Source organism: Paramisgurnus dabryanus, chromosome 10 (genome assembly GCF_030506205.2).
Source record: "Paramisgurnus dabryanus chromosome 10, PD_genome_1.1, whole genome shotgun sequence".
Classification (NCBI taxonomy): Eukaryota; Metazoa; Chordata; class Actinopteri; order Cypriniformes; family Cobitidae; genus Paramisgurnus; species Paramisgurnus dabryanus.
Window position 1 is genome coordinate 2,873,102 of NC_133346.1, and position 23,192 is coordinate 2,896,293.

The 23,192-nt window shown below is 35.4% G+C and overlaps 1 protein-coding gene across 4 annotated transcripts; it reads left to right on the forward strand.

Annotated features, from left to right (window-relative positions):
* The first annotated feature begins 209 nt into the window (after positions 1-209).
* LOC135745076 (kinesin-like protein KIF2A) lies at positions 210-23,192 on the forward strand. Of its 4 annotated transcripts, none has more exons than XM_065263476.1 (21): positions 210-395; positions 4,006-4,100; positions 4,979-5,107; positions 5,382-5,436; positions 5,785-5,904; positions 9,030-9,130; positions 9,244-9,339; positions 9,415-9,469; positions 9,540-9,702; positions 9,868-9,958; positions 10,062-10,125; positions 10,205-10,296; positions 10,410-10,552; positions 10,627-10,831; positions 10,934-11,044; positions 13,227-13,294; positions 15,260-15,373; positions 15,829-15,976; positions 19,219-19,320; positions 20,388-20,523; positions 21,913-23,192. In XM_065263476.1, the coding sequence occupies exons 1-21, from the start codon at positions 335-337 to the stop codon at positions 21,996-21,998; spliced, it is 2,235 nt and encodes a 744-aa protein (XP_065119548.1). In that variant the 5' UTR covers positions 210-334; the 3' UTR covers positions 21,999-23,192. The 4 variants fall into 4 exon arrangements, with proteins under 4 accessions (XP_065119548.1, XP_065119552.1, XP_065119556.1 ...); XM_065263480.1 differs by having other exon boundaries at positions 15,260-15,343; XM_065263484.1 differs by lacking the exon at positions 15,260-15,373.

Here is a 23,192-nt window from a genome sequence, read left to right on the forward strand (position 1 = left end):
ACGTTACTAAACCTAATTAGGAGACAGTGGAAATTATTTTTTATTAATGTTTATTAAAAGCCATCAGAATTTAACTAAATCTCTGAACTTAAATAAAAAAAAAACTCAAATATAGTCATGTCGTGGACTGTCCATCAAATAAACTGAATTTTGTCTGCAACCAGACAAAAGAGGCTGATGTGACATTCTGCCGATGGGCGTGTGAGCGCTCTGCGCATGCGCGATCATCCTCTCTCCCTACTGACCTGCTCCCGGTTTCTGCTGCCGATGATCAACTTCTTCCGTTAAACCCGGTAAAATCCATCCACACAGATACTGGTACACACATGAGGCTATGGCAGCTGTGTTCGGGAAGATCCAGATCGGCATTTATGTGGAAATCAAGCGGAGTGATGGTGAGTCACACCCAACAGCGGCTCTTTTATTAGGCTGAGATACAGTTTGTCGGTGCATCATCTTTGTTTAACCGCGTAAACCCATCTAGCAGTGCGTCCGATTAAACAAAGACAAGACATATGATGCACACGACAGACAACGGTCTATATAAGTGTATACAAGCGTATAAAGGTACATAATAATGGATATATTTCTCTGTCTTTGAGAGATACATGCATGAAGCGGTCTCCCGTTAGCGTATTTACAAACCGCACTATGGCGCAGACCGGGCTCATGAATATTAATTAGGTCTCTACTGACGTTGCTTGGTTACTGTGTCGAGTGCGCCGCTACGTAGTCTGATAAATAATCATGAGGCGACTTTTACCAGTAGGATTCGCCAAATGACTAACGCTGATTTGATTACGCATACATATAAGCCAATCGTGTAGGTTCACTAGAAATTCCTAATGAATATTAAGTCAAGGCGTAGTCGTAGTAGGAATCGTAAATTCGCAGCGTGTTAACATCAAATCTGAGGAAGACGCCCTGAGACATCGCGTGAAAATTATTTTAAAACACTTATTTTTTGTCACAATAGCCATATACATATATACAGTGAGGTTTGGTGCACAATGCAGACTGGACAAAGACGTCAGTGTACCTAGTAATGCATAATAATACATAAATGTGTAAATGCATTGCAAATTATGGGTAACATTTTACAAGTGACATGCATGTAATATAAGATGCGTGACGTCACGTGCTGTAGTGCTGTTCAGTTTTCTGCAGGGCCTTACACAGATGACTTTAACATTTAATTTGAGGAATACAGTACACCTTCAGATTTAATTTATGCTGGTTGTGATAATCCAGCTATAAAATATAACATTATATAATGTTACTACTTGAACAACTTTGCATTATATTTAATAATCAAAGGGCTAATGAGTCTTGGTATACATATTTGTTAAAGGTCACCTATTATGGTCATTTTTACAAGATGTAATATAAGTCCCAGGTGTACACAGAATGTGTCTGTAAAGTTTCATCTCAAAATAACCTACAGATCATTTATTATAGCATGTCCAAAATGCAATACTGCATGTTTTAATGTCTGTACCTTTAAATGCAAATGAGCTACAGCTCCTCACTTACTTACAAACAGACAGTGAACACTTTGTTAAAAAAGATCTGATTAATTAAGTCTGAGACAATAGTATCTAGTTGACAGAGTACAGAGAAACGAAGCTTTTCGAATTCGAATCAATTGAACCTATTGCTTTGCAAATTGATTCAGTTTTTCGAAGCGTTCGAAACACCATACACGCTGGCGGCACCTGCTGGTCAAAATAGTGTAAAAGCAGCAAGATATGTCCAAACTAGGGCTGGAACGACGCGTCGACGTAGTCGATTACGTCGATTACGTAATTACGTCGATTTGCCGGAAATGCGTCGATGCGTCGCATTGTTAACGTTTTCAAATGAAGGCGGCTTCAGCTCCGACCGGACAATACAAGTGTTATACCAAACAGCCAGAACGTGATCAAAAGTGTGGGAATACTTTAAGCAGAGACCAAATAAAACACATACTGTGTAAAACTGAAATGGCACACCACAGCAGCGCAACATCTGTGCATGATCATCTTAAAAGAAAACAACCTGGAGCTCTCCGACCTCAGAATGACGCGACGGCAGCGTAAGTATTTGAATTTTTACAGTAAGTTTTTATACAACAATAGAATCAATGCAGGCATATATGGTGCTTAATACAGCTGTGTTTACATCTTAGTTTAATACGAGCTGCGAGACGCCTGACAGACACGACATTGCATCGCGTCTGGGCAGTATGTTGAAACAGTAAATAAAGAGCGGGACAAGTTTAACTTTTTATATTAAGAAGTTATGAAATAATAAGTTACTGTGTTACACTGAGATAGGCATGTGCCCGCGTGCACTGAAAGCCAGCTGGCAGCGCGGAGTTCCCATAGCTTATTTTTTTGCTATGTGCGCAGATATTATAAAAGCTCGTCTCGTTAGGTATTCCTGACATGCGTTTATTTAAAGTAACAGCAGCGTAAACGCCGTTTATAAAATATTAGAAGATCATGCTAACTAAATTTGTATTTACCCGAGACTTAAGAAAAGTTAAATGTTAAAGTTGATGCTAAATGAGAATGCAGTAACGTTACTACTGATAATAATATTAACAGTAATAATATAATGGTTACATTTTATAATAAGGGTTCATGAATCACAATGAACTTATTTTTACTTCAGTCTGAACTAATGCTGAGTAAATGCATGTACTAATCATAAACGAAGTGAAGAGTCATCATTAAGTACAACATGACATGTTTTTTAGTTAATGTATTAATAAACAATGATTTCATGTGAGTCATTTTGTAGTTAATGATGACTCTTCATTAGTTTATGATTAGCACTAGGGCTGGAACAATAAAGAGCAGGACATGTTTTTATATTAATAAGGAGTTATTATTCAGTTTGATTTATTTTTATTTTACTTCTTTAATATTAATATATTTTATTTGTTTAAGGTGAATAATGCCCCTTTTGCACTGTTTATGTTAGGCTGAATTAATGTTGGACTTGTTTTTATGTGATTTGTTATATTTTCCTTGGCACTGGCACTGTTTGTGTATTTGTTTAATTGAGAAAATGCTTCAATAAAATGTTGGCATTAATAGCAGATGTTACATTTATTATTTGTAAAAAAAAATCTTTATTTAGACTATTCGATTAATCGAAAAAATAATCGATAGACTAATCGGTTGAAAAAATAGTCGAAATTTGCAGCTCTAGTCCAAACATTTTACACGTTTTACAAAATAATAGCAAAATTGTTCTAAAAATATGTTTTTAAGAAAAATAAATTATTTAATTCAATTAAGACATAATTAAAAGTGTATTCTGTATTCTTTAAGTTTTTTTTATGGCAAACAAATCATTAAAAAGAACTCCCTTTTTAATTATGCAAATTTTTTTATTAAATCTGTCTATAAACAAAAAGTGGACAAAATAGTAGTGTTATTAGTCAGAAGGATGAATGTTTTATGAACTTTTATAATAAAACTGACCAGACTTCACCTACACTGGTCATTTGTGATCAACTCCCCGTAGTGGTAAAACGTCGGATTTTCGAAACGTTTCGAAACTGTTATAACGTTATAACCTCGTTTGCTAAAATCACGTGACTTTGGCTAGTTTGAAACAAGCTCCGAACCAATGATTTCGAAACAAACAACTCGCTGAGGGTGGTAATGCAGGACTGTAAGTGGGTGGGGCTTTATCCATGTGACCTCACATTGATAAGAGAATCAAAGCGGCATGTCTAATGAGACCGCTTCAATGGGGATTAAAAAACAAGGAGTAGGTGGATTTTTTTCATTGTAGGGTGGTTGTGTTCACACACTGCCAACACACATTATGTCCAAATACCTTGTAAAAGTGGATTTTGCATGAAAGGTGCCCTTTAAGTATTATTCTCCCTTGTTTATATAAACTACAATAGCAATGTGCAATAGTAATATATTTTGCATGGTAAAATTAAGATAAAGCTGGGATGCTGGATGGTGTTAATGGTCCTGTTGGTTGTATGATCTCTTGCAGGCAGAATCCATCAGGCCATGGTGACATCACTCAATGAAGACAATGACAGTGTGACGGTTGAATGGATTGAAAACGGAGATACGAAGGGAAAAGAGGTATTTATACTCTATGGGGCGGTTTCCCAGACAGGGCCTAAGCCTAGTCCCAGACTACCTTAAATGTTAGTGTTGTCTTGACCGAAAACAACTTACTCTGTCATACTTTAAAATATATCATTGCGAGTGTTGTGTCTGAAGATGCACACCAGTAATGTTTATTTATAAATTATGCTTTTAAAAATGACTTAAAGATCCTAATTTAACTAAGGTCTAGTCCTGGTTTAAGCTAATCCCTGTCCGGGAAACCACCCCTTTATGTCCATCGTATTGACTTTATCAATTGGCTATGAGAGAGTAACAGTGCAAGGTCATGTGCAAAGGTCATGGGTTTGATCCCAGGTTAAAATTGACTTTGGATAGAAGCATCTGCCATGCATAAATGTAAAATCTGAGATAACCCAGATGAATGTTACTTTACCAGTGTTATTTATTGTTTCTTATGTATTAACTGTCTGACACAAACACACAGATATAATGTTGATGTGTCAGGATAAAGAGAGATTTATTGTAAAGCAGCTTTTCTACCTCGGCTGTAAATAACATCTCTAGTTCATCTGCTGCTTTTAGTCACAGAAACATTGCATATTACTATTAGTTGCATAGATCATTCTGACTTTAAAGAATCTGAATATGAATATTTGAGTTTATGTTTTTTTGGTTTTCGTGCTTGGTTATCCATGCAATGCATGTTTTGTGACATTTAGATTATTTCAGAAATTTGCAGGCAAGATTAATGAGATGTTTTTGGAATTCTTCAACTGTTCTGAGATGTTGACAAGATCTCAGTTATCATATAGGAAAGATTTTATTTAAGGTGGTTCAGTTAAAACAGTAAAAAGTGGACCTTGAATGAAATGCTTGTTTTGTGTGAACAGATTGATTTGGAGAGCATATTTGCACTGAATCCAGATTTGGCACCTGAGGAGGAAATTGTACAAAGTCCAGAAACTCCTCCGCCGCCTGTGTCCAGTGCCATCAAAGTCAACAAGATCCCTCAAAGCAAGGTGTGTGCTCACTTATTACTCAAACACAACTTGAGGCATGAGTATGGATGAATACAGTAATAAGCAATTTCTTGCGTTTATAATTTGTTATATTTTATTTTAAAGTACTGTTTGCAGTGTTAATAATACAGACTAGGTCATTGCATGCATTTCATATTTCTCTATAAAAAAAACTGGATAGCAATGCATTGTGGGATTTGACATACGACCCATAAGCCTTTGCATTTATAAAGTGGATGATATATTTGAATTTTCCTGGATATGTTTCTCACAGAACCGCAGAACAGTAGCTCCACCTAAAAATGAGACGCCTGCAAGAGATAACCGAGGTATGAAAAGTTCATGCAGAAAATAACATTGACTCCAAAGATGTTTATTTAGTAATACCCAGCTGTGATCATTAACAATACATACAAACTGTTTTGTACTCAAGCATCATTATTTGTATATTATTTCTAACAATTGATACTATTTGAAATCAAACTTAATTTAAAACTAAACTTTTGGGATGTGGCCTGCACACAGGGAACTGCATTGTCCCATGATTCACCTGAAGTTTTTTAAGAGGATGCCTATCATTGTTTTGATGACTTTTATTATTTTGAAAGATAACATTGGCATTAATATGTGCATTACCGTCTTGGTAATTGTTGTCTTTTTTGTTGTTTGTCATGAAGGCCTGTATTCATCTTCAGTAGGTACGACTCGAGCGCGTCCGAGTCAGCAGACCGAAGCCCCTCCTCCTGCACCTGTTCCACCTCCATCCATTCAACAGCAAACCCTACAGCAGCAGAACGGTACCTGAACAACACCACAACCTAGTTTGTAAAAGATTACAGCACATGTGCCGTATAAAAACACTCATCTGCTCAATTTCACTGCTGCATCAGGATGTCCACAAGTTTTTTTAATGAAACGTTTCCATCTGTTTTTATGGCCAAGTAACGTTTAGCAATGTTCATTTACAGCAGGCCAAAAGGGCTGACTTTAGTGATTATGACACATTCATTTGCTCAGAATAGAGGCGGTATTTGTTTAAACAGCTGAATTAATTAATTGAGATGGTCTCAGTGCAGCTGTGTTATAATAAAGTGGGACTGTGGGTGGTCATGTTTTTGTGATGAAAGTCCACACACACACTGACTGCTTAATGAATTCACTTGTTACAGACCTAAATGTTCAGCCCTAGACTTTCCGGTCTAGATGTTTGGCTCTAGATGTTCAGTTCCAGACACTGTGGTCTATACTAGGGATGTGCATTTACTGTATGTCATTTTTTCATTTCGATTAATCCATAAGTCTGAAGAACGAGTACTCGATTAACTGGGGGCGGGGCAATCAAAGGGGCGGGGCGTAGACGTCATGGTGAAAATGAAAATATTTTGATTAAAACACTCAAATAAAACTTAATTTTGAAGAAACTATGACAGAACAATGAACACATACTAGATTCCTAATTAATTAAATGTTTTTAACAGAAACCTCTAACAGGAAAAGCTGCGTGATGAAGTGAAACTAAAGGGTTAATAAACACAAACCGAAGCGCTTTCTATTTGACGCACTCTGCATAATATTAAGCCTTTATACAACATAAATATACAACGTGCATCTATCTGCATAAAATGCAAGACTTCAACTAAGGTTTCAACTAAGTTATCTAAAAAAAAAAGAAAGTTTAACTCCCTTTGTGGATGTGCATCAAAAACAGCGCACTTTTAAACACGTCCAGTCAAAGCTCAAGCTTCATAACATTAGGCAGCTTTAAGTGTTTTGCTATCATTTTAGCGTTTAGCTGTGTCGTGTCGTCCTCTTACCTCAGTCAAGATGTAATGGTAATGCTCGTATGGCTCTCTGGTATCTCTTGACATTTGATGTTTAAATATGAGATGATAATCCATTGAACTTTTGACGGCGCTGTACATTTTGCACCTGGCTGACTGTATTTCCGAAAATCACGGCATCCTTTTAAAACATAGTGCCTCAGTGATGTGAGTTGTGGCTGGCTTCACGGGATCGGCGGGCTGGCGGGCTGCCGCGCATTGCGCGGATCGGCGGGTTTCTGCGGTACGGTCGCGCGGAATTATCTGTTTGTTTTTGAATCACGCATGGTAATGTTACTGATGTCATACGTCGGTCTGCGTAGCTTGACACAACGTCAAACACGCATCTCCAGACCCAGTCTTTACTACCACATGCGCTTGTAATGCTAACCAGACATCCAAATGCCGCCATATCCACAATAAATAAATAAATAAACCCACATGATCATCGTTTTCGTGATCGATCATCGATGCCACGTTCGAGTACTCGAGCAATCGAGTACTCGTGCCCATCCCTAGTCTATACTTTCTGGTCCAGATTTTCTGGTCTAGATGTTTGGCTCAAGATGATCAAGATTCTCTGGTGCAGACTTTCTTGTCTAAACGTTCTGGTCTAGATGTTTGCCTCTAAACGTTTGACTTTAGATATTCAGCTCCAGACTTCCTGTTCTAGATGTTCGGCTCTAGACATTTGGCTTTAGATGTTCAGCTCCAGACATTCTGGTCCAGACGTTTTGGTCTCTAGACTTTCTGGTCTAGATGTTCGGCTCTAGACATTTGGCTTTAGATGTTCAGCTCCAGACATTCTGGTCTAGACATTCTGGTCCAGACGTTTTGGTCTCTAGACTTTCTGGTCTAGATGTTCGGCTCTAGACATTTGGCTTTAGATGTTCAGCTCCAGACATTCTGGTCTAGACATTCTGGTCCAGACGTTTTGGTCTCTAGACTTTCTGGTCTAGATGTTCGGCTCTAGACATTTGGCTTTAGATGTTTAGCTCCAGACATTCCAGTCTAGACATTCTGGTCTAGACTTTCTGGTCCAGAAGTTTTGGTCTAGACTTTCTGGTCTAGACTTTCTGGTCTAGATGTTCAGCTCTAGACGTTTGGCTCTAGATGTTTGGCTCCAGACATTGTGGTCTAGACATTCTGGTCCAAATTTTCTGATCTAGATCTTCGACTCTAGACGTTTGGCTCAAGATGGTCAAGATTTTCTGGTCCAGACTTTCTGGTCTAGATGTTTGCCTCTAGACGTTTGACTTCAGATGTTCAGCTCCAGACTTTCTGTCTAGACATTTGGCTCTAGATGTTTAGCTTTCTGGTCTAGATGTTTGGCTCTAGATGTTCAGCTCCAGACATTCTAGTATAGACTTTTTGGTCCAGAATTATTGGTCTAGATTTTCTGTTCTAGTTGTTTGGCTCTAGATGTTCCGCTTTCTGGTCTAGATGTTTGCCTCTAGATGTTTGGCTCTAGATGTTCAGTTCCAGACATTCTGGTCTAGACTTTCCTTTGGAAAGGCGTTCGGATCTTGAAGATCGCTTTAGACAGTGGGCTCTTGACGCTCTAGGTGTTCCAGATGTTTCAGGTGTGGCTCTAGTGGTTGAGGAAGATGTTGATGGTCTTTGTAAGCACATTGATATAAAATCTCAAAGGTGTGTGTGTATATAAAGATGAGAGACGGCAGTAGTGATGATAGCGTGAGTGGCTCTCAGAGTCGCACACAGTGGCTGTTGTTTTCTGAGGCACAAGAACAAAAGCAACATTTAGTGCTGTTCTCCTCAGAGATGACGCCTCCTGTCGCCGGTGTCGAGGGGATCACCCAAACACAAGTTTCATGTGTATAGCACTGGCTGATAACAAACTCTGATTGGATGAACCACATTTAAAGCCATTGCACGATAATCAATGTACACACGTTTGCATTAAAACATTTGGCAAATGGTTTTATATACATTTTATCAATATGTGAGCTCACTGGGAATTCAAACCCTTTGCACTGCAATGAACTCTGCATTATTACATGAAGTTTCTACGACCCATAAAACTAAATATAATTTAAAGTTTGATAATATTAGGAGGTCATCAGATTGCTGTTGTTTCTCAGCTCGCAGGAAATCCAACTGTGTGAAGGAAGTGGAGAAGCTCCAGGAGAAGAGAGAGAGGAGACGATTACAACAGCAGGAGCTCCGGGAGAAAAGAGCTCAGGTAAGCCATGACAAATTCAGTGCATTGCATTGTGGGTTATAATCTGGTTACATTTTGCTCATTTAGTCTAACATGATGTCATTTTACAACATTATATATGGGATGTTTTGCAGGAGGTTGATGCCACAACCCCAAATTACGAAATTATGTGCATGATCCGAGACTTCAGAGCGAGTTTGGATTACAGACCACTGACAACTGCTGACCTGGTGAATAAATATTTCATACAATTTGCAAATAATAATGACAATAACTAGTACCAAATAATATATATTTTTTCTCAGATCGAAGACCATCGGATATGCGTGTGTGTACGGACACGACCACTAAACAAAAAAGGTGAATTTTACCATCCATCTGTATTTTAATGAGTTCGGGTACACAGATTCACCTTTTTTCTCCCTCTCAGAGATGACGGTGAAGGATCTAGATGTCATCACAATCCCTAGTAAAGACGTGGTGATGGTTCACGAACCCAAGCAGAAAGTGGATTTAACCAGATACTTGGAGAATCAGACGTTTCGGTTTGATTATGCGTTCGACGACACCTCAACTAACGAAATGGTCTACAGGTCAGATATTATTGGGATTGTGAAAAGTACTGTGCTGTTACATCATTGGTTAATATTTCGTCTCCACCCACAGGGCATTGGTTACATCAGCAGAGTCAGAAATATACCATGCGTTGATCAACGGTGTGTCTATGAATATTTTGGTTTTGTGTTGTCTTGTGTTAGGTTTACCGCCCGGCCGTTGGTTGAGACTATATTTGAAAGGGGAATGGCGACCTGTTTTGCGTACGGTCAGACGGGCAGCGGTAAAACTCATGTAAGTATTTAATGATAGTATACGATACCAGATGACATCACATTACTGGACGTACCGAGGAAGATATTTTCTTTTAGCAATTGATTTCATTTCATTTTTTTAGACGATGGGCGGAGATTTTTCGGGGAAGAATCAAGACTGTTCGAAAGGGATCTATGCTCTTGCCGGTACGTATCAAGCTTAAATTTTGTATGTTTGAAGCATCTTCCGGTTCTTGTATTTTAACCGTACCTACTTTATTTCCAGCGCGTGATGTTTTTCTCATGCTGAAAAAGCCAAATTACAAAAAGTTGGATCTTCAAGTCTATGCCACGTTTTTTGAGATTTACAGCGGGAAGGCATGTGCATTTATTAGTATTTATTAGTAGTCATTTATCAAATACTGTATCTTCTCATAGACATTAAATGCTTATACAGACTCAGTAAAACGTAAGTTACTTTGTGCCCGCAGGTGTTTGATCTTCTGAACAGGAAGGCGAAGCTTCGTGTGCTTGAAGACGGTAAGCAGCAGGTTCAGGTGGTCGGGCTACAGGAACGAGAGGTGAAATGTACAGAGGACGTCCTTAAACTTATCGAAATGGGCAACAGTTGCAGGTAAAATACTTGAAGTATTCAGTCTTTACACGGCTACAACAGTGATGGTCACACTACATATGTGTTTATTACAGGACATCCGGACAGACGTCGGCTAATGCGCACTCGTCCCGCAGTCATGCCGTGTTTCAGATTATTCTGCGCAGGAGAGGTAAAATGCACGGCAAGTTCTCTCTCATTGACCTGGCCGGGAACGAGCGAGGGGCAGACACGTCGAGCGCCGACCGACAGACGCGTCTCGAGGGTGCCGAGATCAATAAAAGTCTCCTGGCACTGAAGGTTTGGGGGGACACACACATCAATCTTTGGTTATTTTTATTTTAGTGTTACTTTAATCTCGATCTCAAACACCTTTGAGTTGTGCTGCTTTGTGTCCTGTAGGAGTGTATCAGAGCTTTGGGTCGTAATAAACCACATACTCCATTCAGAGCCAGTAAACTGACGCAGGTCTTACGAGATTCTTTCATAGGGGAGAATTCTAGAACATGTATGGTAAGATATTTTACTATTGTTATATTTAATGCATGACATATTGGATTTTATGAAACGGTTGTCCTTCATTCTGATTGGTCAATAGCTGAAAATAAAACAGCTATGATCGCTGTACCCAGCAATTTGGTGTTTCACTAGCATTTCCATTACAGATTTCCGCAAAACTTTAATGTTAATTTCATAAATGCCAATAAAAACTTTTGCGAAATGACGCATTTCCATTAACCGATGTTATGTGACTAAAATGTAATTTTGTTCTCTCGTGATATGTCATACACTGCAAAAAATGATTTTCAAGTAAATTCTTAGTATTTTTGTCTTGTTTTCAGTAAAAATATCAAAAAATTCTTGAATTAAGATGCTTTTTCTTGAAGAGCAAAACGACTCAAGGAAATAAGTCTAGTTTATACACCAAAAATATCACAAAGTGATTTTGTGCGTAAAACAAGCAAAAAAATCTGCCAATGGGGTAAGCTAATTTTTCTTGAATTTTTCTTGAATTTAGTGTTTAAGAAAAATGTTTAAGATTTTTTTGCTTACCCCATTGGCAGATTTTTTTGCTTGTTTTATGCACAAAATCACTTAAATTTGATATTTTTGGTCTACAAACTAGACTTATTTTCTTGAGTGGTTTTGTTCATCAAGAAAAAGCATCTTAATTAAAGAATTTTTTGATATTTTTACTGAAAACAAGACAAAAATACATGAATGATCATGTGACTTTTGCGCATGTCAGGTGTCCTTTAAATGTGGAAAAACTGTTTCCATTGCATTTTTGTGATTATATTCCTTGTTCAAATTGCCTGAAAAACCACCTCACCCGATCGTACAATATTTTACGTTTATTTTCACTTCGCTACTTCAATTTGCAGGGTAATGAAAACGCAGCTACTGTGCAGCACCTTCAATGATATGAACACTTTTAACCCTGGACCACAAAACCAGTTGTACGTCGCTTGGGTAAATTTGTGGAAAAAGCGAAAAATAAATCGCATGGGTCAAAATTATAAATTTTTGCCAAAAATGATTAATATATTATGTAAAGATCACGTTCCATGAAGATATTTTGTAAATTTTCTACTGTAAATCATGACCAGAATGGGCCAGAAACTCATCAAACTTGGCTTTTCTACCCGTTCCTTTGGGCATTTACCATTCAAGTTTGGTTTAAAAGCTTACAACTTCGGTAAGCCAGTAGAGAGCACTAAAACGATTCATATGTGTTGTATAGGCGGTTTCAGCAGTAACAACATAAACAAGCGGCTGTCGTGGTCCGCACGTAACTTCCAGTAAACTCCGCTAAGAATAAATAACAACAAAGTACTTTTACAGTAGTTTATTTATATAACAAGCAAAAAAACAACACATAGATTACCTAGGAAACCAAAACATTAGTTATTTTCGACGAGGTATTTGTTGAAAAGATCAGTTTAGAACCGGAAGTAAAGTTCGGATCCAGACGTGTATCGCATCAGCGCATGTGTGTCCGATAAAACCGTCTCTTCATTGGACTTCATCTTTAAATGCGATTTTCTCAATGTTCAGTTTTTTGCAATTCTCAAGTTGTATCTTGGCCAAATATTGTCCTATCAATACAACTGTATATTAATGAAAAGCTTATTTATTCATCTTTCAGATGATGTATAAATCTCAATTTTAAAAAAACTGCCCCTTGTCGACCCTTTGTGGTCCATGGTCATATTTGTGAATCATTCTGTTACCGTCACAAGTTGCGTTTCCATCGCAGGTTTATACAAAACTTTAGCGTTGTTTTCTAAATGTCGACAAGAGATTATTACGAAATGACGGCATTTCCATTAATTGATGAATATGCGAAAAAGTCATTTCAAACATCACGTCGACTAATGTTGGTAGGTTTACTAATATCACATTGGCCATATTTTCAATTCGCATTGTCAGTTTGCGCAATTTAAAGGATAATGGAAATGCTGCTTCAGTTGATCAAGGACTACTTTTTCCCAGCTTTTTCTGATTTCATGAAAGTTTCATGATACATTTTTTGCTTTAATATAACCGTTTCGTAAAAGCAATAATGTATTCAAGGCTATGCTGTATCATGAATTTTACTGTGTTTATTTCGAAACACTCAGTGTAGCTTGATTATTTCTGTTTATCATTAATTATGTTTGTGTTATTAATATGATTTATTTTGTGTGAATAGATTGCTACAATCTCCCCTGGAATGGCGTCGTGTGAAAACACATTAAACACGTTGAGATACGCCAACAGGTACGTCAGACCTCAAAATTAAATGTGTTTTAACTTTAATGTTTTCAATGTAAATAACCTGACAGGTCACGACAAACATTACAGAAACATTGGGCCTCATTTATCAATCAAGCGCAGATCTGTGTTCAAATATCATCTTATGACAAGGTTCAAGTGTGATTCATAAAACATGCATATGCCGCCAATCACATCATACAAATGATCATACATTGATAAATGTGACGGATAAAAACTATCGTAATTTAATTATTGCGCCCATATAAATGAAACCTCGCCCCAGAGTTCACGACAAGAAGAACGGAAAAAAATTTGCTCGTTATTCCTTTTCAGATAGGCTATCAAATGTGTAAAACATTTATCTTCACACTAACTTGCATACATGAGGTAAAACCTGATGTGAGATTTAACCACATAGCCACCGCTCACGTCTATATTGATAAATGTCAAATTTTGCGTTTTGTATTTGTTTCATAAATAAGACCCAGTTTTTAAGCATTTCCTGGCAGTGCAAAGGTCATGGGTTCAAACCCCAGAAAACACATTGTGTAGATTTTATCAGTATGTAAGTCGCTTTGGTTAAAAGCATCTCTGCCAAATACTTAAATAAAAATAAATAAAAAGTTTATTTAAAGGTTTTTTGATTTCAGCTTTGGGACCTTACTGCCTACATTTAATACGATTCTGAATTACAAATGAACTTTGTGATTTACGTGTTGGGAAAAATGCTAGATTTTTTTTAAATTAAATGCAGCCGAAATGTTCGTAGACATTAAGGGGGCGTGTACACCAAAGCGTTTAAACACGGCTGAAAACGGCAGGCGGACGTCGACTGTGGGTGCTTACCAGCGTTTTTTCAGCTAAGGGTTTTGGTTGCTATGATGCTTCTGCTTTGTCTATCAGTCGTTGAACGATGTGCCAGTTGGTTGTTGGGATATTTGTGCCGCCCCACCTCCACTGTGATTGGACGCCTTGCACGCCCCCTACACTGCAAGAAATGATTTTCAAGAAAAAAATTCTTAGAATTTTTGTCTTGTTTTCAGTAAAAATATCTTTGTAATATCTTGATGAGTTTTTAGACCAAAAATATCAAATTTAAGTGATTTTGTGCATAAAACAAGCAAAAAAATCTGCCAATGGGGTAAGCAAAAAAATCTTGAACATTTTTTTTTAAACACTAAAATCAAGAAAAATTAAAGAAAAATGTGCTTACCCCATTGGCAGATTTTTTGCTTGTTTTATGCACAAAATCACTTAAATTTGATAATTTTGGTCTAAAAACTAGACTTATTTTCTTGGGTCGTTTTGCTCATCAAGAAAAAGCATCTTACTTTAAGAATTTTTTTTATATTTTTACTGAAAACAAGACAAAAATACTAAGAATGTTTTTCTTGAAAATCATTTTTTGCAGTGTAAGTGTTATATTTGGTATATTTCACTAATGGTCGCCCTCAAACACTGCAAAAAATGACTTTCTTACTTAGTATTTTTGTCTTGTTTTCAGTACAAATATCTAAAAATTCTTAAATTAAGATGCTTTTTCTTGATGAGCAAAATGACCAAAGAAAATAAGTCTAGTTTTTAAACAAAAAAATATTAAATTTAAGCAAATTTCTGCGTAAAACAAGCAAAAAAATCTGCCAATGGAATAAGAAAAATGTTCTTGAATTAATTGTTTATGAAAAACGTAAATCTTTTTCTTATTCCACTGCCAGATTTTTTTGCTTGTTTTAAGCACTAATTTACTTAAATTTTATATTTTTTGTCTAAGAACTAGACTTATTTTCCTAGGTCATTTTGCTCATGAAGAAAATACATCTTAATTTAAGAATTTTTTGATATTTTTACTGAAAACAAGACAAAAATATTTAGAAAGTCATTTTTTGCAGTGAACCATTAAAAAACGGTTTGAGGGCACTGAAGCGTCTGTCTGTCAGTCTGATTGGTCGTCTGTTGTCCTGTCCTCAGAGTGAAGGAGTTTGGGATAAGCCCTTCCGACATTCCCTTCTCCCAGGGGGGAGGCGGTCGCTCCGAGCTCTCTCCTACCTATGAGTATGATGACTTTGCTACCTCACCCAGCAGGTTTCGCTTTTTTCACTTTTAAGCCTGTCTAATGCCAGACAGAGCGCTGATGAATCCTTTCTCTGTTTTTTCCCTTTGTTTCCCGTACTAATCATTTGCTTCTGTTTCAGTTCAGATCGCTTCTTCATTTCCATAAATTGCATCCATTTCTTTTCATCCCAGCCTAGCAGTCATGTTTTAAAGGAATGATTCACTCAGAAATGAAGTCGTTTCGGGTTGAACTGTCCCTTTAAGCATTTTCTGTTGCATAATTTTAACATTGTTTTCTGTTTGCTTGTGCCTTATAGACCTGACAGAGCTTGTCTGTGACACGTGCATGAACATCTGCATATGTAAAGAGGAGCACTTGCCCTCTGCCATTTCATTGGTCCATTGGCTGCCCGTGCACCATGACATCATCACATGAATCTTTCATACGCTGATGTTGTGAAATGAGATGATGTTTGTGACTACAGGGTGAAGGAGTTAACCATAGACCCCAGTGCGGTGATGGACATTCGGTCCGGCGGACACTCTGTGAATCAGCTGGATGTTTTGGAAGCGCAGTGGGGTGTCGGCAGCTCTCCACAGAGAGACGATCTCAAGCTGCTCTGTGAGCAAAATGTACGAGCATTACATCTAATACATCAGCTGAAGTAAAGCAAATAAAGCTTTTCTCTCAAAATGTGTTTAAAAAAAAAGCATATTTCTATTAGGATGATGTCCTTTAAGCAAAAAGAGAAATGCACTTAATACACTTATTTATTTATGTTTGTATATCTGTTAAATAGAGATACATTAGAGATGAATAACCAAATTTCAGAATTTGTAGATATTTTTACTAAAAACAAGACAAAAATACTAGGAATTTATTTTTCTTGAAAATCATATTTTTTTGGTATATAAACATTTAATTCAAGAAAAAAATTCTTATTCCATTGGCATATTTTTTTTTGCTTGTTTTAAGCACAAAGTCACTTAAATTTTATATATTTTTTGTCTAAAAACTAAACTTATTTTCAATGCTCATCAAGAAAAAGCATATTAAGAATTTTAGATATTTGTACTGAAAACAAGACAAAAATTTGAAAAGTCATTTTTTGCAGTGTACGCACCGATTGTTTTTCCAGTTGAGTTTTTGTTCATTAATTTTTCATAATTTAAAATAGCTTACATTTGTGAAACACATGCAATGTCAATGCTAAAACTATACTGCAAAAAATTACTTTCTTACTTGGTGTTTTCGTCTTGTTTTCAGTAAAATATCTAAAAATTCTTCAATCAAAATGTATTTTCTTGATGAGCAAAATGACCTAAGAAAATAAGTCAAGTTATTAGACAAAATGTATCAAATTTAAGTAAATTTGTGCATAAAACGAGCAAAAAAATCTGCCAATGGGGTAAGCTAATTTTTCTTGAAATTTTCTTGTATTTAGTGTTTAAGAAAAATATTCAAGATTTTTTTGCTTACCCCATTGGCAGATTTTTTTGCTTGTTTTATGCACAAAATCACTTAAATTTGATATTTTTGGACTTATTTTCTTGGGTCGTTTTGCTCATCAAGAAAAACTATCTAAATTTCATAATTTTTAGATAGTTTTACTAAAAACAAGACAAAAATACTAGGAATTTCTTTTTCTTGAAAATCATATTTTTTTGGCATGTAAACACTTAATTCAAGAAAAAAATTCTTATTCCATTTGCAGATTTTTTTTGCTTGTTTTAAGCACAAAGTCACTTAAATTTATATATATATTTTTTCTTTAAAAACTAAACTTATTTTCTAAGCTCATCAATTTTAGATATTTGTACTGAAAACAAGAAAAAAATTTGAAAAGTCATTTTTTTGCAGTTGAGTTTTTGTTATTTATATTTCATAATTTAAAATAGCTTACATTTGGGAAACACATGCAATGTCGATGCCAAAACTATACTGCAAAAAATGACTTTCTTACATGGTATTTTCGTCTTGTTGTCAGTAAAATATCAAAAAATTCTTCAATCGAAATGTATTTTCTTGATGAGCAAAATGACCTAAGAAAATAAATCTAGTTTTTAGACAAGAAATATACAATTTAAGTGATTTTGTTCTTAAAACAAGCAACAAAAATCTGCCAATGGGAAAAGTTTACTTTTTTCATAAACACAATAAAATAAAATATTTATTCATAAAATCTGTCAATGGGGTAAGAACATTTTTCTTGAATTAAGTGTTTAAGAAAAAAGTGCAAGATTTTTTTCTTACCCCATTGGTAGATTTTTCTACCACTTAAATGTTATGTTTTTTGTCTAATAACTAGACTTATTTTCTTAGGTCATTTTGCTTGTCAAAATGCATCTTAATTTAATAATTTTTGAAATATTTGTACTGTGTACTTGTTAGGGCTGTCAAAATGGCTGAACAAGTAAATTCGAAATTCGTCCTTGAAAAATAATAAAATTCGAATTATATTCGAATTATAAAGACCTACTTTATCTTTGAGAAAATACTCCTAAAAGCCCACAAGAGGGCGCAGCACAAAGCCCCAATAATATAAAAAAATCATGCACAGCATATTTTTTGTTAAAACGAATGTTATAAACACTAATAAATTAAACATAATTTCTTAAAATCATATGCAAAGGAACAAAAGTGCAAAATGCCTCAACAGCCAGCGTGTGTAGGCTATTAACACAAACATAGTCAAGAAACTATCCATGAATACATTTACAAATAATTTTATGTACCATACATTAATTAAATTTACAAAAAAATGTACAGAGCCTCAGTCAATACAGAGCACACGGTGTCTTAATGAAATCAAAATTAACCAGTATATTTGTGCACCTGTAAATGTACGAAACGATCCATACATAGACAACGCATATTAATATAGGACATTTTATATAATATATAAGTAGATAAATTTACGTGTTTCTAATAAAGTATGAAAACGAATGAATCTTTATTTAAGCCAAAATAAGTGGGAAAGATCATTAGTCATTTAAATTTTGTCAAGCTTAAACGCTATTCACAGCAACTTATATTATATTTTGCGTGTTCCTTGGTTGAAAATATGTAGAAATATATGCGAGTAATAAAGTACAGAACAGAAATTTTTAACTTACGCGCAGAGTGAAGCCGTTAATAAAGCAGACTCTCCGTAATTAATAGAGGACGTGCTGAAACAGTCGAGTTGGCAGATGATCATCATGTTTATATTTCACGCAGATAATGTTGATGAAAAACTTGCATATCAAATGTCCAGGTGAAAGTCAAGTTTCCAGTCCGTTATAAAAATAAAGCCACCGCGGCGTTATTGCAACTCTCTCATATGCGGTGTGGACTCTGTAGATGCACATATGGTTTTAATGTTGCTAAACAAGCAGCTGTATTATGGCACTTTCGTGTTGATCAGTTATTTTAAACTTTAAAACTGCATTTAGAAGCAGACGACAATAATTCATCTCAGTTAGTTTCACTTTGCGGTTGAATTCCAGTTGATGCTCCAAAAACCAAAGCAGCATCACACAGCCCTTTTAATATGTATTCTGTCCGACTCGTAATCCCCACTGTCATTTCTTGCTATTTTTCAAATGAATAACGCTGGCTTGCTCCGCATGGTTGGCTGAGCCGCGCTCTGTATAACAATCCGCATCAGTTACGTCATCATCACGTTGCGTGAGCTTCCTGACACAGGTAAAATTCGAATGCAAAGTTTTACGTTCGAATATGCATATTTTTTTTACATTCGACGAATATTCGAAATTCGAATTAAAATTTGACAGCCCTAGTACTTGTACAAGTCAAAAATACTTAGTCGATTTTGCAATGTATATGTTGTGCATCCCTACAGTATGTGATGATGATTTATGGTTGTGTACAGGAAGAAGAAGTGTCTCCTCAGCTCTTCACCTTTCATGAGGTGGTGTCTCAGCTGGTGGAGATGGAGGAGCAGGTTCTAGAAGACCACCGGGCCGTCTTTCAGGTGCTGTGCCATTTTTGTAGCATTTTATTGCATTTGTTCAAAGATGGATCTGAGTTTTACACACACTTGCAATTCGGTGGGCTGCAAATTTAAGACGTCTACATGTAAATGAAAGATTGTCCTCTGTAACTTGAACCAGGAAGGTTTGAGTTGTGAACATTACCGTTTGTCCTTAAAATTAAGGTGCTTCAAAATGCCATAGATCAGGGATTTTCAAAGTTTTTTTGTCAGCTGAACCCCCTTGACCTAAATTATTTATTTGAAGAACCTCCTGAGATTTTAAGTAAATATTTTAATAACTTAATAGCACATTTGTATGTTTCACTTTCAAAACATGTAGTTTTATTGCTACATAAAAGGTATCTGTTCATTTTGCATGAGTTTTTTAATATATTGTAGTGTTGTGTAATGGTCACATGATCAACAAATAAAATATATATTTTGTTAATATTTAGTTATTTAATATTTTTTATTTTATATTTAATATTTTTTTATTTAATTGTAATTGATTAATTATTTTATCAACTCTTGCAATTCCTCCTCGAACCACCAGGGGTTCACAAACCTCAGTTTTGGGAAACTCTGCCATAGAAGCAGCAATTTTGGCTGCATGTTTCCATAAAGAACCTTTAACATCTGAACAACCTTTCAGTTTCACAAAAGCTTCTTTGTAGTTTAAAAAGGTCCTTTAGATTATAAAAAAAATGAAAGAAATGCTTTTTCGGTGGCATCACTGTAAAAAACTTTAGCTGGAGTATCGCTTTAAGCACCTTTTCAGAGTTCAGTACTGTACATCTTTTTTGTGTAAAATAAAAAATAAGTAAAATAGCTTTTTTAAAAAATCCTGTTTTTCATTCTGTTACCCTTCTAAACTGTACCATTAGAATGATACTGTGGCCAAAAAGTCTTTGCGCATTTTCATCACACATTTTTTTTTGCACAAATCTTTATTGTTAGAATCTTACTAAATAAAACAAAATTATTTAAAAGTATTGTACTTGTATTGTGTCCGTAAATTATATTTCGTCAGATTACTGTGTGTTTATTGGTGGTTTGCTGTTTTTTAGGAGTCCATACGTTGGCTGGAGGATGAGAAGGTGCTTTTGGAAATGACAGAAGAAGTTGATTATGACGTGGAGTCTTACGCCACTCAACTCGAGCAAATTTTAGATCAAAAGATCGACGTCTTAACAGAGCTCAGAGGTCAGTGTGTTTATAGTGATTCTCAAATACATTTCTGATCACAAAAACCAATCATAAGTCACATGGGTGTATTTGGAGCAACAATACACTGTATGGGTCAAAATTATCATTTTTTTTATGCCAAAAATCATTAGGATATGAAGTAAAGATCATTTTATCCCCTCGTTCATCACATTTTTGAACACTACCCTTCACCATTTGATTACTTATTTCACCTACTTCAGCACAGTCCATATCACTATGTGTGTATTATTCTTAATTATTCATTGTACATATTTACACTTTACTTTTAATATTCAAATTGCACTTGTCAATTTGCACAGTCCTACTATTTGCACTTCTGGTAGATGCTAAACGACATTTCATCTATGTGTACCTGTACTATACAATGACAATAAAGTTGTATCTATCTATCTATCAAGATATTTTGTAAATTTCCTACTGTAAATATTTAAAAAAAATATCATTACACTGCAAAAAATTACTTTCTAACTTAGTATTTTTGTCTTATTTTTACTGAAAACAAGACAAAAATACTATCTAAAAATTCTTAAATTAAAATGTATTTTCTTGATTAGCAAAATGACTTGGGAAAATAAGTCTAGTTTTTAGACAAAAAATCTAAACTTTAAGTGAATTAGTGCGAAAACAAGCAAAAAGATCTGCCAATGGAATAAGAAAAATTTCTTGAAATAACTTTACTTTTTTCATAAACACTTATTTCTAGAAAATGGTTCTTACACTGCAAAAAAAAAAAAATGTTTTTGAAGAAAAAAAACTTTGTATTTTGTCTTGTTTTCAGTAAAAATATCTAAAAATTCTTAAATTAAGATGCTTTTTCTTGATGAGCAAAACGCCCCAAGAAAATAAGTCTAGTTTTTAAACCAAAAATATCAAATTTAAGTTATTTTGTGCATAAAACAAGCAAAAAATCTGCCAATGGGGTAAGCAAAAAAACTTGAATTTAGTGTCTACCGAGCCCCTAAGGGGACATGGAGAAAAAATTAAATAAAGTTTAGTTTTGCGTGCGCAAATTTTTTTTACTCCAATGTCACCTTAGGGGCTCGGTACAAAATAACTTAAATTTGATATTTAAAAACTAGACTTATTTTCTTGGGTCGTTTTGCTCATCAAGAAAATACATCTTAATTTAAGAATTTTTTGATCTTTTTACTGAAAACAAGACAAAAATACCAAGTAAGAAAGTCATTTTTTGCAGTGTAGTTAAAGATGTTTCTATGGTCTTCATTTGGACAACTTTAATAATTTTGATTATTTTGCACCCTCAGATTCCAAACTTTCAAATAGTTGTATATCAACCAAATATTGTCCTAAATAATCCTTTCCAATTTTGTGATTTCTGAAAACGTTTGTTTGTTTTTGTGACAGATAAAGTGAAGTCTTTCCGTTCCGCCCTTCAAGAGGAAGAACAGGCCAGTCAACAAATAAACCCCAAGCGTCCTCGAGCGCTGTAGCTCGACTTCATCACCAGCTCACGTTTTACCGGCCTACTGCTTAAAGACCTTTTTAACAATCAATCACAACGGCTGTTTCTCTTTATCAGCTGTCAATGTATGTACATCAGTAACCTGCTGTAAGTGTTGTGAACGTTTCATCTACAAAAGCACATTTAAAATCCTAATTGTATAGAAAGTTAATTTCTGTTTTTACAAACGTTAACAATCCGAACAGCCGTGAAAGAGATCTCGGGTTGTTTGGTCTGTAAGTTAATGCATGCACAAACCAGCTTTGATTGTACATCTGTACATATTTCATTAACATTATTCATGACATGCTTTTCAAATGTATATAGCTGCTCCTTCATTTAAATAAGAGTTTGCGTGTTTTTCCATTGGAGAAAGATCTCAAAATAGTTTGAATTAGGGATGCGCCAATGAAGAAAATTTGTCTGACGTAGCTTGAAATGATTGAATTCTAATCTAAAAACACTGTGCCTCGTTTATAACGCATTTCAGCTTGACTCATTCATAAAACCAGTTTTATTTGAGGTGGTATCGTATGGGTAAAAAAGATAAGTTATAGAAATATTGCACATCCCTTGTTCCAATACAAACGCTGCTGTATTATCTTTGTTGAGATCTACAGAAATTGACTAGATGAACATTATATTTATGTTCTGGTTTTATTTAAAGACTTGTGGTGGTGTCAATACATGTTTGTGTTATTGGGATTTAGTTACTGTACATGCCAGCTAAAGCGTTTCCTTAAACAACATATACTACTAAGTACTGTAAAGAGAGCCCATATTACAACAACTACACCACAATACACGACATTTATGTGAAAGTACTTTACACATGGCTAATCTAGATCACAACCTAGAACTTTGAAATGTCAACTCTGATGAAATGACTTTTGTTACCGGATGGTGTTTTGTAATTGAGAACTACTGTATGTGAAAATGTTCACAGACATTAGACGACTTCGGGTCAGATCCGCAAAAAATCCGGCCCGGATTAGGCTCCTGTCTGGGGAGGGTACGGTCTGTTTTTAAATGCAATTTATAAAAACTGTCAGTATTTTGTTTTAACACTTTTCTACCAAACGATTTCGTTTTCATGTCATTCTGAAAGAGGAGAGTTGTGAATCTGTGCTGTCAGTGTTCATGCAATGTACTGCACCCCATTATAAATAAACAGCCATCTATC